The 25,881-nt window shown below is 39.2% G+C and overlaps 2 protein-coding genes across 2 annotated transcripts; one reads left to right on the top strand and one right to left on the bottom strand.

The window, feature by feature from the left end:
• Positions 1–3,749: 3,749 nt before the first annotated feature.
• Positions 3,750–4,905, bottom strand: exosc6 (exosome component 6). Its single transcript, XM_063012650.1, has one exon. It carries the CDS (start codon positions 4,879–4,881, stop codon positions 4,066–4,068), a length of 816 nt encoding a protein of 271 aa, XP_062868720.1. The 5' UTR covers positions 4,882–4,905; the 3' UTR covers positions 3,750–4,065.
• A 5,834-nt stretch (positions 4,906–10,739) lies between these two features.
• Positions 10,740–20,256, top strand: slc38a8b (solute carrier family 38 member 8b). The gene is made up of 10 exons (XM_063013414.1): positions 10,740–10,937; positions 15,601–15,799; positions 16,002–16,152; positions 16,254–16,355; positions 16,954–17,011; positions 18,548–18,662; positions 19,265–19,412; positions 19,523–19,722; positions 19,823–19,874; positions 19,980–20,256. Exons 1-10 carry the CDS (start codon positions 10,740–10,742, stop codon positions 20,080–20,082), a joined length of 1,326 nt encoding a protein of 441 aa, XP_062869484.1. The 3' UTR covers positions 20,083–20,256.
• The last annotated feature ends 5,625 nt before the right edge of the window (positions 20,257–25,881 follow it).

The following is a 25,881-nucleotide window of genomic DNA, read 5'->3' as shown; positions in this document are numbered from 1 at the left end:
CATTGCCTGTGTATTTACCAAATACAATTGTCAACATCATATACAGTGGGGCCAAAAAGTATTTAGTCAGCCACTGATTGTGCAAGTTCTCCTACTTAGAAAGATGAGAGAGGTCTGTAATTTTCATCATAGGTACACTTCAACTATGAGTGCCAAATTGGGAAAAATAATCCAGGAAATCACATGGTAGGATTTTTAAAGAATTTATTTGTAAATTATGGTGGAAAATAAGTATTTGGTCAATAACAAACAAGCAAGATTTCTTGCTCTCACAGACCTGTAACTTCTTCTTTAAGAAGCTCTTCTGTCCTCCACTCGTTACCTGTATTAATGGCACCTGTTTGACATCGTTATCTGTATAAAAGACACCTGTCCACAGCCTCAGACAATCAACCATGGCCAAGACCAAAGAGCTGTCGAAGGACACCAGGAAGAAAATTGTAGACCTGCACCAGGCTGGGAAGAGTGAATCTACAATAGGCAAGCAGGTTGGTGTGAATAAATCAACTGTGGGAGCAATTGTAAGAAAATGGAAGACATACAAGACCATTGATAATCTCCCTCGATCCCGTGGGGTCAAAATGATCATGAGAGCAGTGAGCAAAATATCCCAGAACTACACGGAGGGACCTGATGAATGACCTGCAGAGAGCTGGGACCAAAGTAACAAAGGGACCATCAGTAACACACTACGCCGAGAGGGACTCAAATCCTGCAGTGCCAGGCGTGTCCCCCTGCTTAAGCCAGTACATGTCCAGGCCCGTCTGAAGTTTGCCAGAGAGCATATGGATGATCCAGAAGAGGATTGGGAGAATATCATGTGGTCAGATGAAACCAAAATGGAACTTTTTGGTAAAAACTCAACTCGTCGTGTTTGGAGGAAGAAGAATGCTGAGTAAACACCATACCTACTGTGAAGCATGGCGGTGGAAACATCATGCTTTGGGGCTGTTTTTCTGCAAAGGGGACAGGACGACTGATCCGTGTTAAGGGAAGAATGAACGGGGCCATGTATCGTGAGATTTTAAGCCAAAACCTCCTTCCATCAGTGAGAGCATTGAAGATGGAACGTGGCTGGGTCTTCCAGCATGACAATGATCCCAAACACACCGCTCAGGCAACGAAGGAGTGGCTCCGTAAAAAGCATTTCAAGGTCCTGGAGTGGCCTAGCCAGTCTCCAGACCTCAACCCCATAGAAAATTTGTGGAGTCCGTGTTGCCCAGCGACAGCCCCAAAACATCACTGCTCTAGAGGAGATTTGCATGGAGGAATGGGCCAAAATACCAGCTACAGTGTGTGCAAACCTGGTGAAGACTTACAGGAAACGTTTGACCTCTGTCATTGCCAACAAAGGTTATGTTACAAAGTATTGAGTTGAACTTTTGTTATTGACCAAATACTTATTTTCCACCATAATTTACAAATAAATTCTTGAAAAATCCTACAATGTGATGTCCTGGATTTTTTTTCTCATTTTGTCTCTCATAGTTGAAGTGTACCTATGATGAAAATTACAGACCTCTCATCTTTCTAAGTAGGAGAACTTGCACAATCAGTGGCTGACTAAATACTTTTTGGCCCCACTGTATAGAGTAGCCTTTTTTTTTTTTTTTTTTTTTTTTTTTACCCCTTTTTCTCCCCTTTTAGCGCATCCAATTGTTCAATTAGCATCGTGCTTCCTCTCTGTCCATGCCGAACCCTGCCCTGACGGAGGTGATTGAAGCTAACCCGTATCCCCTCCGAAACACGAGCAGCAGCCAGATGCATCTTTGCCACCCACACATTGACGAGTTTGGCGCCACCTAGCGTTGCATGCGGAGAGACACACCCTAAGGGCACCCCCTCCCATCTCTGTGTAAGCGCCTCCAATCAGCCGGCAGAGAACGCAATCGCATTCTGACAGAGAGAGACCCACATCCGGTTCTTTGTCCCACCCCCCACATGAGCAACCGGCCAATCGTTGCTCATATAGCCACTCAGCTTCGAACCGGTAAAGCAAGGCTGGATTCGATACGACGCTTCTCAGAATCCAGCCCTGGTTGCAGTGCGTTTCTTTTTACCGCTGTGCCACCTGAGCGGCGAGTAGCCATTTTTTAACAGAAAATTTAATTACATTTAATGTGATATACAATATACATCTCTTATTTATTGGCTCTGTTATTTGTGTTGAGATTTACAGTTGACTCATACGGGTAACACTTATGAACTGAAGCAGGTTTGTGCAGTGTTCATTAATGGTTTTTCTTATAAAGTCATAAAGATGCATACACAAAACAGCTATCTATAAACTGTGAAAGGTGTCATTAGTAAGCCTAATGATTGTTTATTTTTAGAATTTTAAACATTCATTCCAAGTTTGCCAATGTTTAAAAAGTGGGTAGGTGTTTCTATAGGAAATGCAAATTATTAACTTGATTTCTTAAATTTTCACTGGTTTGTAAATAGACAATTTGCCAATGTTGTGATTTGCATTTAAGTTTATTTACAATTAGTGAAATATGTTTTTTGTAGAACACAATATTAATCTAGGAAGTTTGTTTTCAAATGTATTTTCTCTTTTAAAATTGTTCTCTTAGACCAGGGGTGTCAAACTCAAGGCCCGCGGGCCAGATCCGGCCCGCCGCGTCATTTGATCCGGCCCGCAAGAGCTTAAACGACTGTATGATTGTTGTGATGGTTCGAGTCGTTACAGAGACGCGCTTATAATTTAATGCGCTCCTGCGCCTTTAAGAGACGTGACATCGTAGTCATGGCAACTAACTTTAACCTTCACTAAGAAGCCATGTCTTTTACGGCAAAAGAACGTGGGGTAGCGTAGTCAGTAATGTAAACAATAATAAATAAATACAAATAATTATATTGCAATATAATACCCAAGCATTGTCTGTAAGTAGTGGCGTTTATATTCTCAGTTGTTAGTAAATGTTTAGTGAGTATATCACAGCGTTTTAGTTGTTTAGTTGTTTTAGTAATTTACCGTAATTAAATACTGTTGTTACCGTTACTATAGCAATTAGTATCTTTACACACAATTTTAACTCGTTAGCGTTATTTTACGTTTGGTTAAATCTCATATTGTACCAGATGTAACACTTGACTACAGCTGTGTGCTTTTACTGTATTAGGTTCTTTATTGTTTTTATTGTTTGTATTTTTACTTCATTTTGATGCACACAGCTGTGGAGCAAATAAACCGACTGTATTCTGAAGAGAGCTGTCTGTCTGTCTGTCTAGCTGGGAAAGGGGGATAAACTATTAGTAAGGGCAGAATGATTGTCTTATAAATACACTGTAAAATCCTAAATAAACTGCATCTTTCAAAATGCAGGCTGATTTTGTGACCTGCAAAGTGACACATCCCACCAGTAGATGATGTTACACATATTTACACATGATCCTAAAATGTACAAGAAGATAAGTAAGAAAATTAAGCATAAGGAGGAAATTAATGAAAGTGAAAACAAGTTTGTGCTTCAGGAAGAAAAACCGGTGCGTCTCTTGTGTTATGAGGCTGTGTCTGTGGTAAAGTAGAACAATATAAATGCAGAATTCAGCCTCCAACAGCAATGTGACTGCAATCACAGCAGAATACGTTACAATCGGCCCTTTGAGGGTCACCATAATGCTGATGTGGCCCTCGGTGAAAATGAGTTTGACACCCCTGTCTTAGACAATGATGTTTTTCATGGCCCAGTATTTGAAGATCATTACCATAAAAGTTGACAACATATTTTTGGACAAAGACAGGCTTTTTGTTAAACTTTTATTTTCATAATATCATGAATAATGATTCATTAAGTCCCTGATTAAAGTAAAAACTCATTTTTAGACCCAACTTCAACTAACCAGTTATGTCATTATCTAGAAATGACAATATGTGGAGGAGTATGAACACAATGTTTTTTGTGCTAGAGAATGAATAAACATTTATGGATTTTCAGTTTAGTGTCAATCCATGGATGACCTAAATGCACAAAGTTTGCAATGCTTTTTAGTAAGTAATTCACGCCGCTCAGTCTGGTAGAAAGATATTTAAGAAAAAGCCTGAGTAAAATATGTTAAGTCTCATTTCTCAGATGGTGGTGCTTTTCTCTTAACAGCGCGCAGGATAGCTTGTTGTACCACCGGGTATAGTTTATGGCATCCCTCGACGCAGGTTGTCACTGCAGCAGTCAGCGTGTCCTCTCGCATCTCGCCTTCCGCATGAAGACCAGAAATTTGGTTGAGGTTCGGGAGAAGTGCCACCGTAACACGTCCCTGTTGTTCATTGTAACCTGTCTGCCAGTTTCCTTGGTCCTCCGATAAATCGGGGTCCAAGAAGAACGAATCACTGTTCTGTCTTAACGCGCAGCCCAGCACCATGTCGTACATCTCGATACCGGCGTCCACCAATGCCATGGAAGCGCAAGTGACTGCATGCGACAGGACCGAGCCGTCGTTTTCCAGCACCATAACGTTGACCTCGATTTGAGAACGCGGGTAACGGTGCAGGCAAACACCGGGCTGCATGCTCTCCAGCAACGATAAGGACAAATCCCGTTCTTCGTTGCCCTGGATCCACGCGCCGCGCTTCGGGCTAGAGAACGGCGCAAGTCTGAAATCGCACACGAGGCGGCCGCACTTCATGTCAGTATCGTCTTTGCGCTCGGTTTCTCGCGGACCGTACACTGCACACACGATCTTTGTATTGCCGGCCTCAAGGTAGGCAGAGCCTTTAGCCTGGCTCACCAGCCCACAGCGCGCGAACACTGACCGAACATCGGCGTTACCCCGATCCCCTTTCCTGCTGCTTACTTCGCTAATTTGTGCGCTCGCAGGAAGAAATAACAACGGAGACTGAGATAACTCAGGTCCACGGACTCGTTTGGTATCCACCGGCATCTTCTACTCACGTGTGTACAGCGCCAACGATAGTACAACTGCAGCAATGGGAATCAAGCAACAAACGAATTTCCGGTTACAGTAATATATTTCATAATAAGGGTTGTAACTTTTGTTTAATACAAGACAAAATATGCGACAAAAGTACACGTACTTTGAAAAAAAAAACGCAATTAAGCTGTAATTAATGAGTAAATCAACAGTCTCTGGAGAAATGTGTGTTCACAAAGTCAGGAGCCTGCCGTTTTAATTCCAATTGTAAACGGTTAAGGCTGTTTTACTATAAAAAATAAGGGTGTGTGTCTAAACCCTTTATACTTTAGATAACAAACCGATAAGCATGTTGGACTAAGAGAACAAACTTTCAGAACGTTTTACAAAAGTGTTAACCTAATACTGTCTTGTATACCATACAGCGATGTTGAGCGTTGCGAACGAAAGCTGATAACCGACTCTCACTTTTCCCCTAAGAATTCTACAGTACAATGCAAACAATGTAATAAGTATCTAACGTTGACTTGCCACTTTCCTTAGCTTTCCAGTTTCATGTAATTGGCCAGTACTGCACCTGTAGGAGGTGGTACATGCATTCACATGAGCTCACAGACACTGGAAATGCTGCTTCCACCTACTACAACTCAAAACAACTTTTCTGTTGAAAAACATCAGAAATTTCACCCCACCCTCTTTTTTTGGGTACTTTACCGAAAAATGCAATAAGGTCATAATTGTAAAATAAAAATAATAAAAAAAGAAAGAATAAAAAAAAAGAAAAAAAATATTAAGCATTTTAAGTAATTCCAGTCACAAGCAAAGGCCATTACCAGGACCATTACAGTGTCACAAGGACTGTTGGGGGAGGGGCAGGTAAACTGTTCCCCTCCAGATACAGTGTTACAGTGGGGTCAAAAAGTATTGTCAGCCACTGATTGTGCAGGTTCTCCTACTTAGAAAGATGAGAGAGGTCTGTAATTTTCATCATAGGTACACTTCAACTATGAGAGACAAAATTAGAAAAAAAAAATCCAGGAAATCACATTGTAGGATTTTTAAAGAATTTATTTGTAAATTATGGTGGAAAATAAGTATTTGGTCAATAACAAACAAGCAAGATTTCTGGCTCTCACAGACCTGTAACTTCTTCTTTAAGAAGCTCTTCTGTCCTCCACTCGTTACCTGTATTAATGGCACCTGTTTGACCTCGTTATCTGTATAAAAGACACCTGTCCACAGCCTCAAACAGTCAGACTCCAAACTCAACCATGGCCAAGACCAAAGAGCTGTCGAAGGACACCAGGAAGAAAATTGTAGACCTGCACCAGGCTGGGAAGAGTGAATCTACAATAGGCAAGCAGGTTGGTGTGAATAAATCAACTGTGGGAGCAATTGTAAGAAAATGGAAGACATACAAGACCATTGATAATCTCCCTTGGGGTCAAGATCTCATCCCGTGGGGTCAAAATTATCATGAGAACGGTGAGCAAAAATCCCAGAACTACACGGAGGGACCTGATGAATGACCTGCAGAGAGCTGGGACCAAAGTAAAAAGGCTACCATCAGTAACACACTACGCCGAGAGGGACTCAAATCCTGCAGTGCCAGGCGTGTCCCCCTGCTTAAGCCAGTACATGTCCAGGCCCGTCTGAAGTTTGCCAGAGAGCATATGGATGATCCAGAAGAGGACTGGGAGAATATCAAAATGATATTGAAATGAAACCAAAATGGAACTTTTTGGTAAAAACTCAACTCGTCGTGTTTGGAGGAAGAAGAAGAACCCAAGGACACCTGTGAAGCATGGGGGTAGAAACATAATGCTTTGGGGCTGTTTTTCTGCAAAGGGGACAGGACGACTAATCTGTGTTAAAGGAAGAATGAACAGGGCCATGTATCGTGAGATTTTAAGCCAAAACCTCCTTCCATCAGTGAGAGCATTGAAGATGGAACGTGGCTGGGTCTTCCAGCATGACAATGATCCCAAACACACCGCTCGGGCAACGAAGGAGTGGCTCCGTAAAAAGCATTTCAAGGTCCTGGAGTGGCCTAGCCAGTCTCCAGACCTCAACCCCATAGAAAATTTGTGGAGGGAGTTGAAAGTCCGTGTTGCCCAGCGACAGCCCCAAAACATCACTGCTCTAGAGGAGATTTGCATGGAGGAATGGGCCAAAATACATGTGTGCAAACCTGGTGAAGACTTACAGGAAACATTTGACCTCTGTCATTGCCAACAAAGGTTATGTTACAAAGTATTGAGTTGAACTTTTGTTATTGACCAAATACTTATTTTCCACCATAATTTACAAATAAATTCTTTAAAAATCCTACAATGTGATTTGCTGGATTTTTTTTCTCATTTTGTCTCTCATAGTTGAAGTGTACCTATGATGAAAATTACAGACCTCTCTCATCTTTCTAAGTAGGAGAACTTGCACAATCAGTGGCTGACTAAATACTTTTTGGCCCCACTATATATATACTGTATATATATAGAGAGAGAGAGAGCGAGAGAGATGGTCGGAGTCAACTTGTTCGAACGTCACGTGTTTCGCGAATTTCGGTTCGTAATCTGAAATTTGTTCGTACGTTAAGTTGAAAAAAATCGCTCGTAACCCGAAATGTGCATATGGTAAACCGTTCGTAACTCAAGGGTCTACTGTATTCCCTTATCAGGAAATTAGAATATTTAACAAAACATGATTCCAATCAAATGTCTTAGAAGTGTTTAGCAACTTCCATGTGCTTATGTCTGTAGTTAGCTGACAAGAAATCTGGCAAGGCTTCCAAATAATCTGTTAACATGAATGTTGCATATGATGGTAGTTTCAGAGACTTGGTTACCCCAAGATGCAAATCTTTTCTGTATCTTTCCATCAGGGATCCTTGTGGATATTTTTGCCTATCATCTCCCAAGTAAATGTTGGATTTTTCAAAACTTTTCAGTGTGAGATTTTTCTTACAGTCAGTCATGAGCTACGGCTGTGGTAAAACTGGGTAATGTATGGCAAGTAATACACAATGCTATACTCATTTACATATGGATAGCTAAAACAACAAGAAATTTGAGTGATTTTATACTTAACCTGAAACATAACAGTTAATATCTAATTGCTAAAGATAATGCCAGTTATCATTTTGCCATTACTTCCTAACAATAAGATACCATTGTACCCAGGGAAAGAAATCCCCTCCACATCCCCCTTCCTGGGAAAAACAGAGAGTCTTCACTCCCAGAGAGTCTTCACTCCCAATATAATCACTGTAAAATAACTATGTCATTTTTAATGATATATAGTGATATGATGCATTGAAAAAAAAACTTGTGCTAAGTATAAAATTGTTTTAAAATTTTAAAGGATTGCATTGCCGCCTTCATATGCCTCACGGTGGTTTGGTCCACTGTCTACCATCACCCGAATCCAACACATTAGTCCTCAGAGACTGTTTGAAAGTGTGTCAGTACTGGCTGACCTTCAGTAAATAGCTACTTTGCAAAATTTAACTTAAAACTAATTATATGTCAGACATTTTGCTTAAGTTCTACCACTCAATAGAATAAAAAAACACAGTTACAATATATTCAGACTAGGGATGCATCAATACCATTTTTTCCCAACCGAGTACAAGTACATGTATTTTTGCACTCGCCGATACCGATACCGATACCTATTTAGAATTATGCAATCTGGATCATTATGGAATAGTGTAGTTTTTAGTGTAAAATAGTGCAGTGGAACAGACATCATTGAGAAAGCTTCTGACAAGCTAACGTAAACGTTCATTAATAAACGCACGTAATTAACGCTGTGCATATCATACATGCGATGCGATTCTGCTGATTGAAATATTTACTTTAAAAAGATAATACAGTCCGATCCCATCTGAGCCGATTCTATCAGCACATCCATTCGTGGTTCACTTCGGTAAATCGTAAACGACTCTGAGTCGGCTCCCGCTCTGTGGTAAAAACCAGTATAATTAAGCCTGAGCTTTATAAGGTAAGCGAGTCACACAAAATGTTCTGTAGTATTTGGTGTTTATTTACAACCGCAACATTCATTATAACAGTAAAAACGGAGAATTGACTGAGAAAAGAAACTTACGCTGTGCTTAAAATGAGTCGACTCCTGAATCACTTGTATCGACACTGTGAACAGAGTATTGAACACAAACACGTCCTATAACAGCGGTCGCTGCTTTTGTAACCGGTTATCTTCGCTGTTAGCTCTATTTTGAAGGGGGTTTTTTTGTGAAACGGAACTAAATAACATTAAATGTGCGTGTGAGCGTGGTCAGTGAGAATAATTCAATCTGTCTCCCGTGGGTGAAAAATTAATTGCTTTAGTTTTAGAAGTAAAAAAATCTCGTAATGTCAGGCACTCGCGCCCCACAGGTTGAAAATCCCTGCGTTAACGCAGCAACGTGCACTAGGCACAAGGTATCGGATGTTTAGTATCGGAGCCTCGTCTGCGAGTACGAGTACGAGTTAATGAGCGCGGTATCGGGCTAATACCCGATACTAGTATCGGTACTCATGCATCTCTAATTCAGACTGTATTTTGTCTGCTCTATTACCTTGCGGTTAAATCTTGTGTGTCTCCTAATATGTAGCTAAGTTAGCTAGCTAGCTAAATATGTCTAGTGAGACATAAGATCCACTGTAAAAAATCAGCATAATGCACTGAATAGATCATTTAAAAAGACAAGAAAACTGCATGCCAGACAGAAAAGAAAAGAAAACTGCAAGTCAGAAAGAAAATAAAAGAAAACTGCATGTCAGAAAATTGTTAGATCCATCAATACCTGAAGAAATAGTACTGGTTATATTGTTTAGTAGCTCAGTGGTGTCTGTCTCCTCCTTTGACAAAAAAAAAAAGTTTTATTGTGCTACACGTTGTGCTTTAATTTCAGTGTTCTACATCCTTATATAGTTTTATAATCTGTTTAATACTGTTACTAATTTTAATATGTTAATATGTTTAATTCTAATTTTATGCTGTTACAATTGATAATGTATTGTACATTATTAAGTCTGGGTGCAAAATTGTCCATAGCTTGTTTTAAAGAGGACTATAGTGTGCTATGAACAGGCCATTTTGGTATTACTTGTCCAACATATAAAACCTGTAGCCTATTTAAAACAGTACTTTTGGTAGCACCTTTGGTGTCTGCCTCAGGAATACTCTTAAAATTTTACTTTTTATTGTCCCTCCCAACATGAAATGAAATTTATGCCCTTGTCCCTTAAAAAATTTACTTGTTTTACAAATTGTGTTGTTCCTATCCATGTGCTCTGTAATATGTTGTTTCATGGCCTAATAGAAAGTGTTAAAATAACTGTAAATTTAACCCCACTTTTTGAAAAGAACGTAAAGATGGGTAATTACAAACGTTAACCTGTATTAAAATTTCAGTAGCATTTTTGCCATCCTAAGCCGAAACTTTTAAGCGCAACGGTTGCTGTATTTAACGCACAGAAAACAGATCCTTGTGTCTTTTTCACAAGTTAGGTTCAGAATCCGTGACGCCAAGTCGCGCACGTGCTGAACATGTTAGGCAGACCTCGTATTAAGAATCTGGCAAATGACCTGCGACAGCAAAGCTAACAAATCTTTTCCACATTTCTCACCTGGATGTGACATTTTTCAGAGAGCCTTAACTCTGAGCACACACAACTCGTATGTTCAAGTGAACTGTTTAAACACGCTCATTTAAAAGCTAGTCCAAGATTTACTGTTTGAGTGTACCAACGGCATCGACTAGGCTGTGACGGACTGGACGGCTCGGTTTTCAGTGTATCCTCGCTGATTTAACCTGACGTGCTCCGCAATTGCTGCTTTAACGGATTTGAGATCCAGTCAGCATGGAGGAACTGGCGCGCGAAAGCATCCGGAGCATCAGTGTATTGCACAAACCGGCGCGAGGCTCCGCAGCACCGCGACTCGGGTCGTTCGGTGCAGTGTTCATCATGCTGAAATCTGCACTCGGAGCAGGACTCCTTAATTTTCCTTGGGCCTTTGAAAAAGCAGGAGGCGTGAGCAGAGCCATCACCGTAGAGATGGTAAGGTGAACATAGACAACCAGAGACAATATTTTGTCTTTTTTTGTTGTCACAGCTCACACGTGTGGACTAAACGCTTTAAGTGACAGTAACTAATATAAATTCTTATTTAAGACAAAGTAATATTTATCTTGTTTTCCTGTCGGGGCTGCTCAGGGCAATTGGGCCGCTCAGGTGGCGCAGCGGTAAAGTACGCTAGCCCACCAGAGTTGGGTTTCTAGATACATTGTATCGAAACTCAGCTCTACCTTTCCGACTGGTTGGGCGGCAGTATGAACAACATTAGGCTGTTGTTCAGGGGTTTAGGGGTAGAAGTCGGAGCATAGGTCCTCATAACTGGTACAACTGCGGCCCCTGCTGGTTGACTGACGGCGCCGTTACAGGGCTGAGGAATAACATTGAGGGGGGTGTGACCCTCCGTGCGCAGTGTCTCTCGGTGTACGAACTCGGCTCGTGCAGGTGAAAAATGCAAGTCTGTACTGATTGCGTGCCGGAGGGGGCGCAAGTCAGTTGAGTGGCGTCCTCAGTCAGCGGCAAAGGGTCGAATCAGTATAAAGGACACAATCAGGGTAATTGGACACGACTAGAATAGGGATAAAAATTGGGGGAAAAAAGTGGGAAAAAATCGATAATTGAAAAAAAAAAAAAGATAAGTTGCAATATTTATTTGTGACCTGCTAATAACTACTTTAAATGTAATGGTAAAGAAATTAACTGTATGGAACTTTTACTCATCATTTTAAAAGAAAAATCTGTAATATATTATTTAGAGTCATTATTCTTAAATTCAAAGTTCTCTAAAAGTCATGCTTAATGCTTTGGTGAACAGTAGGGCTGGGAGTCAAGTCTCTGATTTTTGGTCTTGAGAACTGAGTTGAATCTAATGCAGATTAAGATAAGGTTTTGTGAGTTAAAACTTTAGGATTGTGTTATCCTCCCTTTTAGCAATTTCAGATTTTCATCATAAATAAATACAAAGATTTTTTTTTTTTTTAAGTTATTTTCGTTTCATTTTTATTTACTTTATTCTGGTCAGAGTTGCGGTGGGTCCAATTTCACCTGGTGCACAGCAGGAATACCCTTGACAGGTCGCCAGTCCATTGCAGGGCTTTGGCCTTTCCCACTCAGGCATAGACAATCATGTCTGTACAAACACCTGGTCAGCTGGTAGCAAGACTGAGATTTGAACCAAGTTCTTAGTGTTGGTGGGCTTGTGTAATAGACCAGTACACCACCCTAATGCCAAGATTAAGTTCTGTTTATAACAAACAACAACAACAAAAATGGACGCAACCTTTCACAACAAAGTTCACAATTTTAAAATGCCATTTTAATATTATTATTAATTTTATTATTATTACAAAACTTGTGTTTTTTATCATAATTTTTACTTAATAAGAACATTATTAAGTAAAAAAACCCTTCAACATATACTAAATGGCCAAAAGTATTGGAAGACCTCACCATGAGCCTGTTGGACATCCCAATTCATAAACAAACAACATTAAATAGAGTGACTTCTGTGTGATCTTTTCAGCTATAACAACAGCCACTCTTCAAAGAAGTCTTCTCACAAGATTACTTGTGTGTCTGTGGGAATTTGTGCCCATTCAAACAAAAGCCTGGACACTGATATTGGTCAAGAAAGCCTCAATCGATGTTACAGTTAATTCAAAAGCTGTTCAGTGGGGCTAAGATCAGCCACATGCCTTTATAAATATTGCTCTGTTAACAGGGGAAGCATATAATTTCGTTGTGCACAGGGGAAGCATTTGTGCAAAGTTTAAAGCATATAATTTCCTGTATCTAACTGATTCCTTACATCTGTTAGCAATTGTTGTGACTGAAACACAAATTAAAAAAATAGAAACTTCTGTCTGTAGAGTGTAAGTAAGTAATTTGTGTTCTTATGCAATTTGCAACCACAATTTTCCCCAGATACAGTGTATCACAAAAGTGAGTACACCCCTCACATTTCTGCAAATATTTCATTATATATTTTCATGGGACAACACTATAGACATGAAACTTGGATATAACTTAGAGTAGTCAGTGTACAGCTTGTATAGCAGTGTAGATTTACTGTCTTCTGAAAATAACTTAACACACAGCCATTAATGTCTAAATAGCTGGCAACATAAGTGAGTACACCCCACAGTGAACATGTCCAAATTGTGCCCAAATGTGTCGTTGTCCCTCCCTGGTGTCATGTGTCAAGGTCCCAGGTGTGAATGGGGAGCAGGGCTGTTAAATTTGGTGTTTTGGGTACAATTCTCTCATACTGGCCACTGGATATTCAACATGGCACCTCATGGCAAAGAACTCTCTGAGGATGTGAGAAATAGAATTGTTGCTCTCCACAAAGATGGCCTGGGCTATAAGAAGATTGCTAACACCCTGAAACTGAGCTACAGCATGGTGGCCAAGGTCATACAGCGGTTTTCCAGGACAGGTTCCACTCGGAACAGGCTTCGCCAGGGTCGACCAAAGAAGTTGAGTCCACGTGTTCGGCGTCATATCCAGAGGTTGGCTTTAAAAAATAGACACATGAGTGCTGCCAGCATTGCTGCAGAGGTTGAAGACGTGGGAGGTCAGCCTGTCAGTGCTCAGACCATACGCCGCACACTGCATCAACTCGGTCTGCATGGTCGTCATCCCAGAAGGAAGCTGACGCACAAGAAAGCCAGCAAACAGTTTGCTGAAGACAAGCAGTCCAAGAACATGGATTACTGGAATGCCCTGTGGTCTGACGAGACCAAGATAAACTTGTTTGGCTCAGATGGTGTCCAGCATGTGTGGCGGCACCCTGGTGAGAAGTACCAAGACAACTGTATCTTGCCTACAGTCAAGCATGGTGGTGGTAGCATCATGGTCTTGGGCTGCATGAGTGTTGCTGGCACTGGGGAGCTGCAGTTCATTGACGGAAACATGAATTCCAACATGTACTGTGACATTCTGAAACAGAGCATGATCCCCTCCCTTCGAAAACTGGGCCTCATGGCAGTTTTCCAACAGGATAACGACCCCAAACACAACCTCCAAGATGACAACTGCCTTGCTGAGGAAGCTGAAGGTAAAGGTGATGGACTAAACCCAATTGAGCACCTGTGGCGCATCCTCAAGTGGAAGGTGGAGGAGTTCAAGGTGTCTAACATCCACCAGCTCCGTGATGTCATCATGGAGGAGTGGAAGAGGATTCCAGTAGCAACCTGTGCAGCTCTGGTGAATTCCATGCCCAGGAGGGTTAAGGCAGTGCTGGATAATAATGGTGGTCACACAAAATATTGACACTTTGGGCACAATTTGGACATGTTCACTGTGGGGTGTACTCACTTATGTTGCCAGCTATTTAGACATTAATGGCTGTGTGTTGAGTTATTTTCAGAAGACAGTAAATCTACACTGCTATACAAGTTGTACACTGACTACTCTAAGTTATATCCAAGTTTCATGTCTATAGTGTTGTCCCATGAAAAGATATAATGAAATATTTGCAGAAATGTGAGGGGTGTACTCACTTTTGTGATACACTGTATGTAGAGTGAGATATTGTTTCCTTAGATATGTATAATGGCATAATGTAAATGCTATGCATAATCTTAATTTGTTGCCAAAATTCACGTTTTTGGGCTGTATATGTGTTTTGATTAATTTCTGAATTGTGAAATATCAGTGCTTGACATTTTAATAATTTGTTTAATTTTCTGATAACAACCGAAAAAAAACTCCCTAAATTTGAGCTTATCAAAATTGACAGATTTTTTTGGGTTAGACATGTAACCTTTAAGAAAAATCCTACATATGTGTTATGTATGAGGGCAGTTATTATTCCCCAAATGCCATTTTGTATATTATTGAATATATTTAAATAGCCTTTATATGAGAGAGTCCAACGTGCAGCATAATGGCACAGCTGGTAAAGTGGGTCCTGTTGACCTGGGTTTGCCTTTGGTCACCATCTGTAAAAAGTTTTGCATGTTTACTTGGTCTGTGTTTTCTCTGTGTACTTCACTTTCTTCCACATTTTTAAAACAAAACGCAAAAAAAAGAATTAGCTACAACTAATTCCGTTTTGGTTTGAGGGAGTCTAAGTTGGTTAAAGTAAGTACATGTGTGTGTATGTGAGCTTATTGCATCCTTATTGTGTCATTAATTATTAGGCTTAGTTAAAGCAATGGTAACTTGTTTTTATTAAAGAAAAGAAACATAAAAAACAAAACAAAGAATTGCCTCCTAAGCATTTAGTTTTTCACATCAGGGTGTAAATTTACTCCTGCTTCTCACAGGCTGTCACTAAGGGTAGTTTGAGTTATTCTGCCCTGTATGTGTATGTGTGCCTATTGTATTGTCCTGTAGTTGCATTTTGTATTACTGTACCAACTTGATGTAGCCTATATTATAAACATTAGAAACATATCTTTTAACTTTTACTAGTCAGTGAAAGTATTTACGCATAGTTCTCATGTATAGCCTATACTTTCTGTGTTACACCCTGGTCCTGGATGAACTTTGTTTCATTTCAGTGTGTAATAGCATGTAACATGACAATAAAGCCTATTAGAACAGCTAACTTAGAACAGCACACCTTTGTTAGGTAATGAAGACTTTTCCATAATTAAGTTACTTATGAGACTGGTCTTTTCTACTCTTTTTTCTTTTTCAGGTGTCACTGATATTTCTAATCAGTGGCTTGGTCATTCTGGCATATGCTTCGTCTATTAGTCGACAAAGCACTTATCATGATGTGGTGAAAGAAGTGTGTGGCCTCAGGATTGGCCAACTGTGTGAGGTCTGCTTTGTCTTTAACCTCTTCATGATCTCTGTTGCATTCCTTGTGGTGGTGCAGGACCAGCTGGAAAAGTGTAAGTAAGAAAGGCTAGGAAGTGCGTGTCACTAAGTGTACACTTACTTACCACTTTTTTGGGGACATCAAGCTAATCCTGGACAGGACCCCTTCCTTTTTTATTCTCAGGATAGCCAGTTTTTTTGTTGGATGAATTTCATCAGGTGTTAGAAACATATCTTTTAACGAATTCATGTGTGTGGTGTTTGGGTGTATTTCAGTGTGTCTGTCTTTATATGAAATGGTGACAGGAGAAAAAGAGATGCCCTATCACTGGTATACGGACCAGAGCTTTTCACTTTTCCTTGTGTGCCTAATCATCATCCTACCACTCTCAATCCCCAAAGAAATAAGCATCCAAAAATACACCAGGTATATTTTAATATTTTATAAAAATGTAAGTCTTAAACACTGCTTTAATGAATAGATTGTGCTTTCAGTTTTAATGTGTATACAATTTCTCCTGTGTTCAGTGTTTTGGGTACGCTTGCTGCTACATACCTGAGTGTGGCTGTAATAATTAAGTATTACTGGAAAGGGGAACACATGGCCGACCTCACTCCACCACAAACAGGGTGAGCTACTAAGACTGTATGTCTGTATATTTGTATGTGAACCAGAATCCTGCTGTGCTTTATTGTTAGTTTTCTTACAATAAATAATCTAAAATAAAATATTTATTTATGTTTGTATATACGTATGTGTCCTATGTTGCTATTGTTAAACATTTAGGTATAGTTTATTACCCTAAAATAATACTTACAGAAAATACATTTTTACTTGTAAATGTTATGTGATTTCTAAAACCTTAAGAAATAATAATGGGCAACTGTACAACAGGTTTGCAATTATTTTCAATATATTTTGGGGGTGCAAATAATGTACAAAAGATTGTAGGAGTAAATGTACATAAGAAGTTTATGCTTTGATTTAAATTTAAATTCTAAATCTAAATTTCTAACATATAAAGTTAAACAAAGACAGAAGATTATATTTTTTCTTTAGTAGTTTTTTTTAATTGTCTTGCCTAAGTGAAAATTTGTAACTAGTTTCAAGCATCTTTCTTGAAGGTAAATTGTTAATTATATACTGGCTTCATGGTTAGCAATAATTACACTGTGGTAAAAATAGCAAAATACATAAACCTAAAAAAGCTCTTTGCGTTTGGTGCAGATTAGACTCCTGGGCCTCTATGTTCAGTGTGGTTCCAACCATATGTTTTGGTTTTCAGGTAAGATTTTATTACCACTTCTCTTCTTAAGGACTTGTTTACACCTGGATTTTAGAGCTGTCTTTCTGATCCAATCAAAGTGTCTACACTAATTACAGTATAAATGGGGTTAAATTTTGAAGATTTGAACAGTTAATCCACACTGGGAGGGGGTCAAAAATGCATATGGCCACATTTACATTGTGAATGTCATTGCAGTTCCAAATGCCTTTCAGACAGCGTTATTACAGTGTTCTAATATTTTAAATTTGTGGAGTTTGCATGTTTCCTCCGGGTGCTCCAATTTCCTCCCACAGTCCAAAGACATGCTGTCAGTCTAGGTCGGAATGTGTGTGTATTTGCACTGTGATGAACTGGTGACCTGTCAAGGGTGTTTTCCTACCTTCTCCCCGGTGAATCATACACACTGTGACCCTGAATAGGATAAAGTGGTGGTAAAACAGACAATGAATGAATTTTATTCTGTGTAATAAAATTTGGTAGACCTGTGTAAACTCTGTGTAAAGTTCAAGATTTTGTGTGCAAAAGAGAATCTATATATTAACAACAACTAGAAATGCCAAACTTATCTGAGGTAGACTGATATAAAGTGGAAACGTGTGCTGTGGTCTGACGGGCCCACCTTTTTAATTGCTTTTAGAAATAACATGTTCTCAGCTGTGCTATCGACCTGGCCAGCCATCCAACTGGAACAGTTATATGTGTCTGAGGGAGGGATGTCAATGGGACATCATTGCAAAAAATGCATCCTTTGCGGGCTGGTTGTGGCATCTGCACAAATGCACAATAGGTGCGAAAATTATGGAAAAATGTGGCTGGCTAGTGCTTTAGTGTTGGAGATGGTGGTTATAGACATGTCCCTCTTTAAAATGTTTAGAAAGGCAATGCAGCCATCACATTTAGAATTCCTTAAATTCAGGTGGTTATTGCAATGCAGGATTTTCAAAGCGAAGTGCCACATTTTATGGCAGTCATTAAAACATACATAAATTAGGTGATAAAATAAATGGAAGCTACATTACACAGCAAAGCCTAACTTGATAGGTGAAAGACAAAAGTTCTTGTCTGTGTCTTCATCGTATCGAATCTCAGCTCTGCCATCCGACTGGGCTGGGCGGCTATATAAATGTTTGGCTGTTGTTCATCCAGCAGGGAGCTGGATAGGGACCTCATAACTGATGCAGTTACGGCCTCTGCTGGCTGGTTGATGGTGTCTGCATAGAGTAAGAGAATAATGCGATTAGGGTGTGGCTCTCCATGCATAGAGCTGGTGCAGGTGAAAAGATGCAGTCGGCTACTGCTCACGTGTGCCTTATATTTCATACACTGTTGAATCACTAAACAAATTTTGAATTTCACAGCAAATTGCATATTTCACGGAAAATGGTTAATTTCACGGTCTATGAAGTTATCAAATTAGTCTGTAATATTAATTACCTAAATACTATAGATGGGGGCTCTGGTGGTGCAGAATAGATTGAAAAAATACTTGACACTATTTCTTTGCCCTTATGATTATTTATGTGTGCCATTTAGTGCCATGAAGCCTGTATTGCCATTTACAGCAGCATGGAAAACAAAAAGATTTCTCACTGGGTGTTCATTTCTGTGGTCTCCATGATCTTCTGCCTGCTCATCTACACTCTTACAGGTATGCTTAAGACAGGATATCACATCTGATAAAATTGCTGTGTTAGCTAAAGTAATAATTTTTCATCCTACAGTACAAAATGCTTATACTTATTTTAAAGTAAGGGGACACCAGGTAACACTAGAGACAACAAGAGCACACTAGAGTACAGCATCAAGGCACAGACTTTCACAAATGCTACTCAGCTTACAACTAATTCCAATTTGGTTACACTCAATTACCCTGTACCCTGTTCAGCCTCTGCTGATTGCACAACACCTTTGCTGATGGGCTGCAGGCTAAAACATGCCTTCTCTGACATCTATTAAGCTGTCAGCTGCATCTTCACAACCATCTTCACAGCCATTCTTGAATTCTTACAGAGAGGTTCAACACCTACAGAGGATCATCACTATTCTCTCTGTGTTTATGTATAGTAGGACTTACTGTTGCAAGGAGTTGATTCCCCACGAGGCCTCCCTTTCTTAAACACCAGTTGTACCTGTTTAGCACCTGGCCAGACCAGTGACACCACCAAAACTCATAATTGACTACTGTTCCTTCCAATCTCCTTTCTTAACCCTTTTTAACACTCATATATTCCTATTTCTTTTTCCTTGTAGGGGTGTTTGGTTTCCTTACATTTGGGCGTGAAGTTGCTTCAGATATCCTGATGTCATATCCTGGCAATGATGTGGTGATGATCATAGCAAGGCTGCTGTTTGGGATTTCAATCATCACCATCTACCCAATAATACTGCTGCTGGGCAGGTACACAACACAATAAGTTATCATATGCTATTAATCTTAAATCCTGTTTGCCATTTATTGTTTGAGATCACTTTCACAAACACACTGCTTGAATTTGTTATGCTCTCTAGGTCCGTTATTCTTACACTTATGCTACGTTACCGGGAGCACCAGGCGATTGTTACAGCAGTGTTCGAGTGCCGATGCAGAGTTTTTCTGACATTCCTGTGGATTGCTGTGACACTACTCATTGCCATCTATGTGCCAGACATGAGCGATGTCATTAGCTTGATTGGAGGAATCAGTGCCTTCTTTATCTTTATTTTTCCTGGTAACATATTTAAACAAACACAAATAAATGAATATAAACAGCAGTTACTCATAAAAGTCATAAATAAGAAAATAATTGATGTTAAACTATTCCCTTACAGGACTATGTCTCATTTTTGCCATGCAGACAGAACCAATAGGTCACATAATAAAGTCAGTGTTTTTTCAAATTATTAAATTCTTCCCCTTTCTTTATCACTGTAACCCTTTACTTTGTATTTTTACTCTCTCTCATAGTGCTGTTCTGTTTTTTTTTAGGATGCTGCTCACAGGATGGGGCGTTGTCACTGTTGTGATCGGAGCCTTCATCTTTGGCCAGAGTACTACTATTGCTATAATGGAAGTTGCACGCAAGTTTTGATCATCGTAATCCATACAATAAATGGTGCTGCTGAATAATGTAACTTAAAAAGTCATAATGTAAAATGAACAATGCTTATTTCAGAACAATGCTTATTTCATTTTTTGCTGACTTGGTCAATCCTCATTTTTTATTGAATTACTGAAAAAGCATTTTAACCTCCAATGTAAAGATTGTTTTGCTGGTGAATAGCATTATTTTAGTACAGTTTTAAATCTACAAAAATGTTAGTAATCATGTTTTAATTATATATTTTTTCTTATTTATTGTGAACATTAAACTTAACAGCTAAATTATTAAAATAAATAAATGAATCAGTTGTGTTTAGTTCAGGAAATGCAAGCGATTGTTCGTTTCCAAGTTAGTGCCACTAATAATAAGTTATGTGTTAATTAACTGAAATGTATATAAGGAAATATAAAAATATTTACAATTTGTTTGCACAGTCACATTATTTTAAAGTTAATACATTTTTTAATTTACCTGCTGTATTGACTACTCACTTTCCTTTTAAATTAAAATATCTTTTTCCACATATTTGAAGTAAAACATCTCAGGTGCTTCTGAAATAATTTTATCTATCAAAATATTTTCAACAGTTGGTTACTGATTCAGTCTAAACATGTAGTCAAAATAAGTTAAAATCAAAAAGCTTACATACACTTGTAAAGGCTGTCAGAGAATTCTTGTGATTTTAATAGATTCTGCAGCTGTTATTTTGCTGGCAGAATAATTGTAACATACTTATTTATCAAAGGGAATGTGCCAAAAGTATGTTTATTTATCAGTACAGTTGTTTAAGCCAGATCCATTGCTAGTATCCAAGGTGTATAAAATCAGTTATAAAGATTAATTTACGGTGATGGCCAAAATACTTGCACCCCTGCTCAATCTCCAAAAAAAATTGTTGCAACTGTGAATGCTGTGATATTCACATGTTTATTATTTTGTTTGCAATAGAATAAAAACAGAAATAGAGTGTATAGAGTTATTGGCCCTTCAAATTTGTATGTAAAAATTGCATTCCATTGTTATCATGTGGTGCTCATTTAATTTGTACTTAAGTGAAATCTCACTTCCTACCAGTTTAAATAGTGTTTACTTAATTTTTGTGTCTGTGTACCACACTGAAGAAAATGAAAAGCAAAAGAAAAATTAAGGATGTGAGAATCAAAATTGTGCAAAAGCATGGACAATGTCAAGACTACAAGTCTGTTTTCAGTGAATTAAATGTTATTGTGTACACATATTTAAGAAGTTTACACACAATTGCACTGTAGCTGACCTCTTTTAACATTGATAGAAAGGTGAATGGAAGATTATTTGGTAGGAGACCCAAAAGGACCACACTGCTGACACAAAGACATAAGGCTAGACTGGAGTTTTCCTATTTCCAGACAATTGGAACACTTTAAAGAAGCAATAAAAACTAAGAACTGTATTTAAATTGCTTGACCTCTTATTTAACTGATAGAAGTATAAAGAAAACATTTTCTGTGTTTTCACCTAACCTAATTGTGTTTTGTAAATAAAAAAAAATAAAAAATATGACGCATGCAGTACACTCAAAAAAAGTTGGGACAGAAACAAAATAAGACTGAGGTTATACAAGTAACACTGTTCCAGAAGTTTCCACAGGTCAACAGGTAAGGTCATCTAGACTGAGTATAACAGGAGCACCTTTGCAAGCAAGGATGGGACTTGGTTCACCACTTTGTGACAAATTGTCAGTTTAAAGACAATGTTTCTCAGTGCAAGATGGAATAGAATTTAGGTCTTTCATCACCTACAGTTCAAATATCATGAAAAGATTCAGGGAGTCGGAAATCTGATGCGTAAAATGTAACAATACTATAATCCACTTTACCTATAATGCTTAAGCTTCCTCTCTACTGATGCCAACCTCCACTCTGAGGAGAGCCGTGACTAACAAACGCCCCCTCCGACAAGTTTCTTTTTCAAAGAATGTTGTACAAACAAGCTTAATTGTTTATAAATTGTATAAAATATATACAGTATGTACAGTGATTCAGTATGCTGTTTACAGTAAGAAGTGCAATGGTAATTATAAATAGTGTATAGATTATGTTCAGTGTGTGCATTGTGGTTTAACAGTGTGGTGTGAAATTCAGTATAGTGGGCAGTGGTTATTTCACTGTAGTGAGGAGTTCAGCTGAGTGATGAATGAAGGGGAAATCTGCTCCTGAGCTGACAAAGACACTCTTGTATTACTTCCCAGAAGACAGGACGTTATACAATGTGTACCTGGGGTGAGAGGAGTTGATGATACTCTGATGATACTGGTATCTTGTGTCTTTAGTACTTAGTAGAGCATTCTTTTGCTGTTATGACGTGCCGCAAACATTTGCATAGCCAGTCACTAGCTTCTGGCTTCTGGTGTTCCTAAGGAATCTAAACCCATTCATAATGGGCAATGTCCTCCAGTTCACTCATTTTCTTGGGCTTGCAAGCTGCAACCACCATCTTTAAATACCACCAAAGATTTTTTAAAGAGTCAAAGTCAGGTGAATGTGATGGCTACTCCAGAATGGTCCAGGACTTTTTCTGAAACCAGGTCTTGGTGGACTGAGGTATGCTTGGGATCAGTGTCCTGGTGAAAGGTCCAATGGCACCCAAGTTATAGCTTCCTCACAGAAGGCATGATGCTTTGTCCTTGGATTTCCTTAATTTAATCTATCTTGCCCTCCACCTGCTGCATGTTTTCAGTGCCAGAGGAAGCAAAGCAGCTGGAGAGCATCACCAAGCCACTGCCATGCTTCACTGTAGGCAGGGTGTTCTTTTCAGTGTATACTTAATTCTTCCTCCTTCCTCCTATACAGCTGATCCATAGTCTCAAAAAATTCCATTTTTTATCACTACACAGACTTTTCTTGTGCTTTTGGGATCAGTAGACTTGTACCCCGGGGAGTTCAGGCATGGAGACCTTCAGTGTTTAGTATGCACCTTTAGTGACAACACCTGATTCTCAAATGTGTGTTCTTATGAGGTAATTCTGTTTGAGGGGTTGAATAATTCTGAGACTGAAGTAGTTATTAAATGTGGCATTTTTTGCTATAACTTTGTTGAAACCACTTGTTAAATTAGTTGTATTGAGCTATTTAAATTGTTTTGTTTGATTGGTTCATGTGGGCTGCACAGTGGCCCAGTGGGTAGCACTATCAATTCGCAGCAAAAAGGGCCTGGGTTCGATTTCCCGGCCAGGGTCCTTTCTGTGTAAAGTTTGCATGTGCTCCCTGTGTCCACATGGGTTTTTTTCAGGTGCTTTGGTTACCTCCCACAAGTCCAAAGACATGCAGTCAGGCCAACTGGAGGCCAAGTGTGAAAGTGTGTGTGTGTTACCATGTGATGGTTCCTGCCTTTGGCCCAATTAATCGGACCCACCATGACCCTGATCAGGATGAAACGGTGTCGAAACAGACTGCAACACTTCAAAAAAGCTGGGACATGTTTACCCCCGTGTTCCATCACCTTTCCTACTAAAGTGAAATATTAGAGTAAAACGTTCATAGAATAATAAAGTACAATGTTCCAAAATAAGCAGGTGATGGAACAGGTGAGGGAATCAATGATTAAGGATCAACCAAAGGTTATTACAAGCAATAATGAGTCATGTCTCACCACTTTGTGCCAGGAGAGAATCGCCAATCAGTTCAAAAAGAAAATTTTTCAATGCCAGATTGCAATTTAGTCTCTTACCCTCTACTGTTTATAATATTGTGAACAGATTCAGGGAACCTGGAGAGATCTTAGTCTGTATAGGGCAAAGCTGGAAACCACTGCTGAATGTACATAACCTTTGAGCTCTTAGATGGTACTGCATAAGAAACAATCATGCTACTGTGATGAATATAGCCATAGGGGCTCAGGAGTACTTCAGAAAAGCATTGTCACCTAACAATCAACAAATGTCACACAAAGAAAGCAGTGGCGGCTCCTGCCAAATCTCTCAGGGGGGCAATTGTTGCGATGATGGCCAAGGTGACCCGTTCAATGGGTAAATTAAAGCTTAAATAATTAACATCTTAAGTCATCTGTCAGTTTGCCCTCACAAATAACTTTGAACATGGAGAGAAACCAGCTTTACCATTAATCATAAAATTAAGTAAAGCCTTCACACTAACAATTTAATTCAGTCTTCATCAGATAGCATTTTATTTTAGGTGCAGCAGATCCAGAATAAAGATTGGCATCGGGGCTGATGTGCAATGAATAAAGAAGTACAATTAAACAATTGGGGAGATACAATAAGTGCAATCACAATTCACAATTTAAAAATTACATTACTTACTTGTAATTTACTTGTAACCTTTATGATTTTCCCCCTTTGTAGATACTTGCTTGATGTTTAAATTTTGGTCTGGGTGGCCCTAATTCTTTAGTTGCTAATTTATCCTGATTACTACGATGACTGAATGGCATTTCCCTTAATGACGCGATGGAACTGAGGTAATGGTAGTCATGGTGATGAGATCGCTACACCAGGTTACGTGTTACGCAAGCACGTAAGTGCGAGCCCTCCCGGAACCCATTCAGATTGTATTGCAGTGCCTACAGTTAAAAAAGTGCCTTAACATGAGAGTCTATGAGAGCAATCCGGGGTGATTTTCAATCAGACTGAAATCGCCCAAAAGGGGCGGTACTGTACGAAACACAACTCGACGCTGATTGGACTACGATGTTCAGAGGCAAGACAGACTGTCCATAACAGTCACAGCTAGTTTAACACTGGTTGAATGTGATAGAAACATTTCTTCCCTTTCGCCCTTTGGTGGTGCGTCGCCCGATCGCCCTAAGGAACGAGCCGCCCATAAAAGAAAGTGACCAAAGCCCTGCTATGAATTAGCACACTGTCCAGGGTATTTCAATGACTTTTCAGTCATTGTTCTCAGGTGAAACCAGACCTGCTGTGAGGCCCTGTCCATGATAAAGTGGCTGATGAAAAGGAAATGATCTTTTTTTTTTTTTTTTTACTTTCATGGAAGCCTCCATTTGCAGTAATTTCACAGCCTTTGTTGTAAAGGCCACATTTTTTACCATAAGGTCAAGCTGCTGCCATAACAGCACAATAGAACTAATTTGCGGTGATTCTGCTGGCCTTTGTCTTGCCTAATTTGGAGCAGTGCTTAGGGTCGTTAAACCGTGTTCTGATTAAATTGGCTTTCAAGCACCATCCACAGGTTTTGGCATGTTTTGGCAAAATTTATCACAAACATTACCCAGTGTTTTTGGCTAAAGCTGGACTCACCTCAACCCTGACCAGGATGAAATGGTTAGTAGATTAATTCACCAGTATACTTTAAAAATAACAATAATAACCTATTTTAAATAAGTTTAGGCTTGTGTTTATAGATAGCTCATAAACCAAGCAAGCATTATTAGCTTGAAATTAAAAAAAAAAAAATTTAAGTAATTCCAAAGAAAATAATTAAAACCTCCTACTTTATTAAATTAAAGTTAAAAATATAATAATTTATAAGAGATGAGGATTCTAGCCCATATTGCATTGTGAGTCATCTAGGATTTATATGATGGTTTACAATATGATTTGTTGTGGGCAAATCCAAACGCGCCCAAAGCAAACTTGTCCATCAGTACTAGTATGCTATCCTGGTTGCTCACGTCGGTTAGTAATTGGATCAATGTTGTTTTAAGTGGGTTTGTGGTTTAAAAATGTTTCACATTGAAAATGCTGCATCTACATTAACCTGTGTAAATGCGAAGGAATTCGGTTTGCATCTCTAATCACTCTCGGCCACCGTATTACGGCTGTGCTTGCTC

This window comes from Trichomycterus rosablanca, chromosome 17 (assembly GCF_030014385.1).
Source record: "Trichomycterus rosablanca isolate fTriRos1 chromosome 17, fTriRos1.hap1, whole genome shotgun sequence".
NCBI lineage: Eukaryota > Metazoa > Chordata > Actinopteri > Siluriformes > Trichomycteridae > Trichomycterus > Trichomycterus rosablanca.
This window is presented reverse-complemented; position numbering and strand designations above follow the sequence as displayed.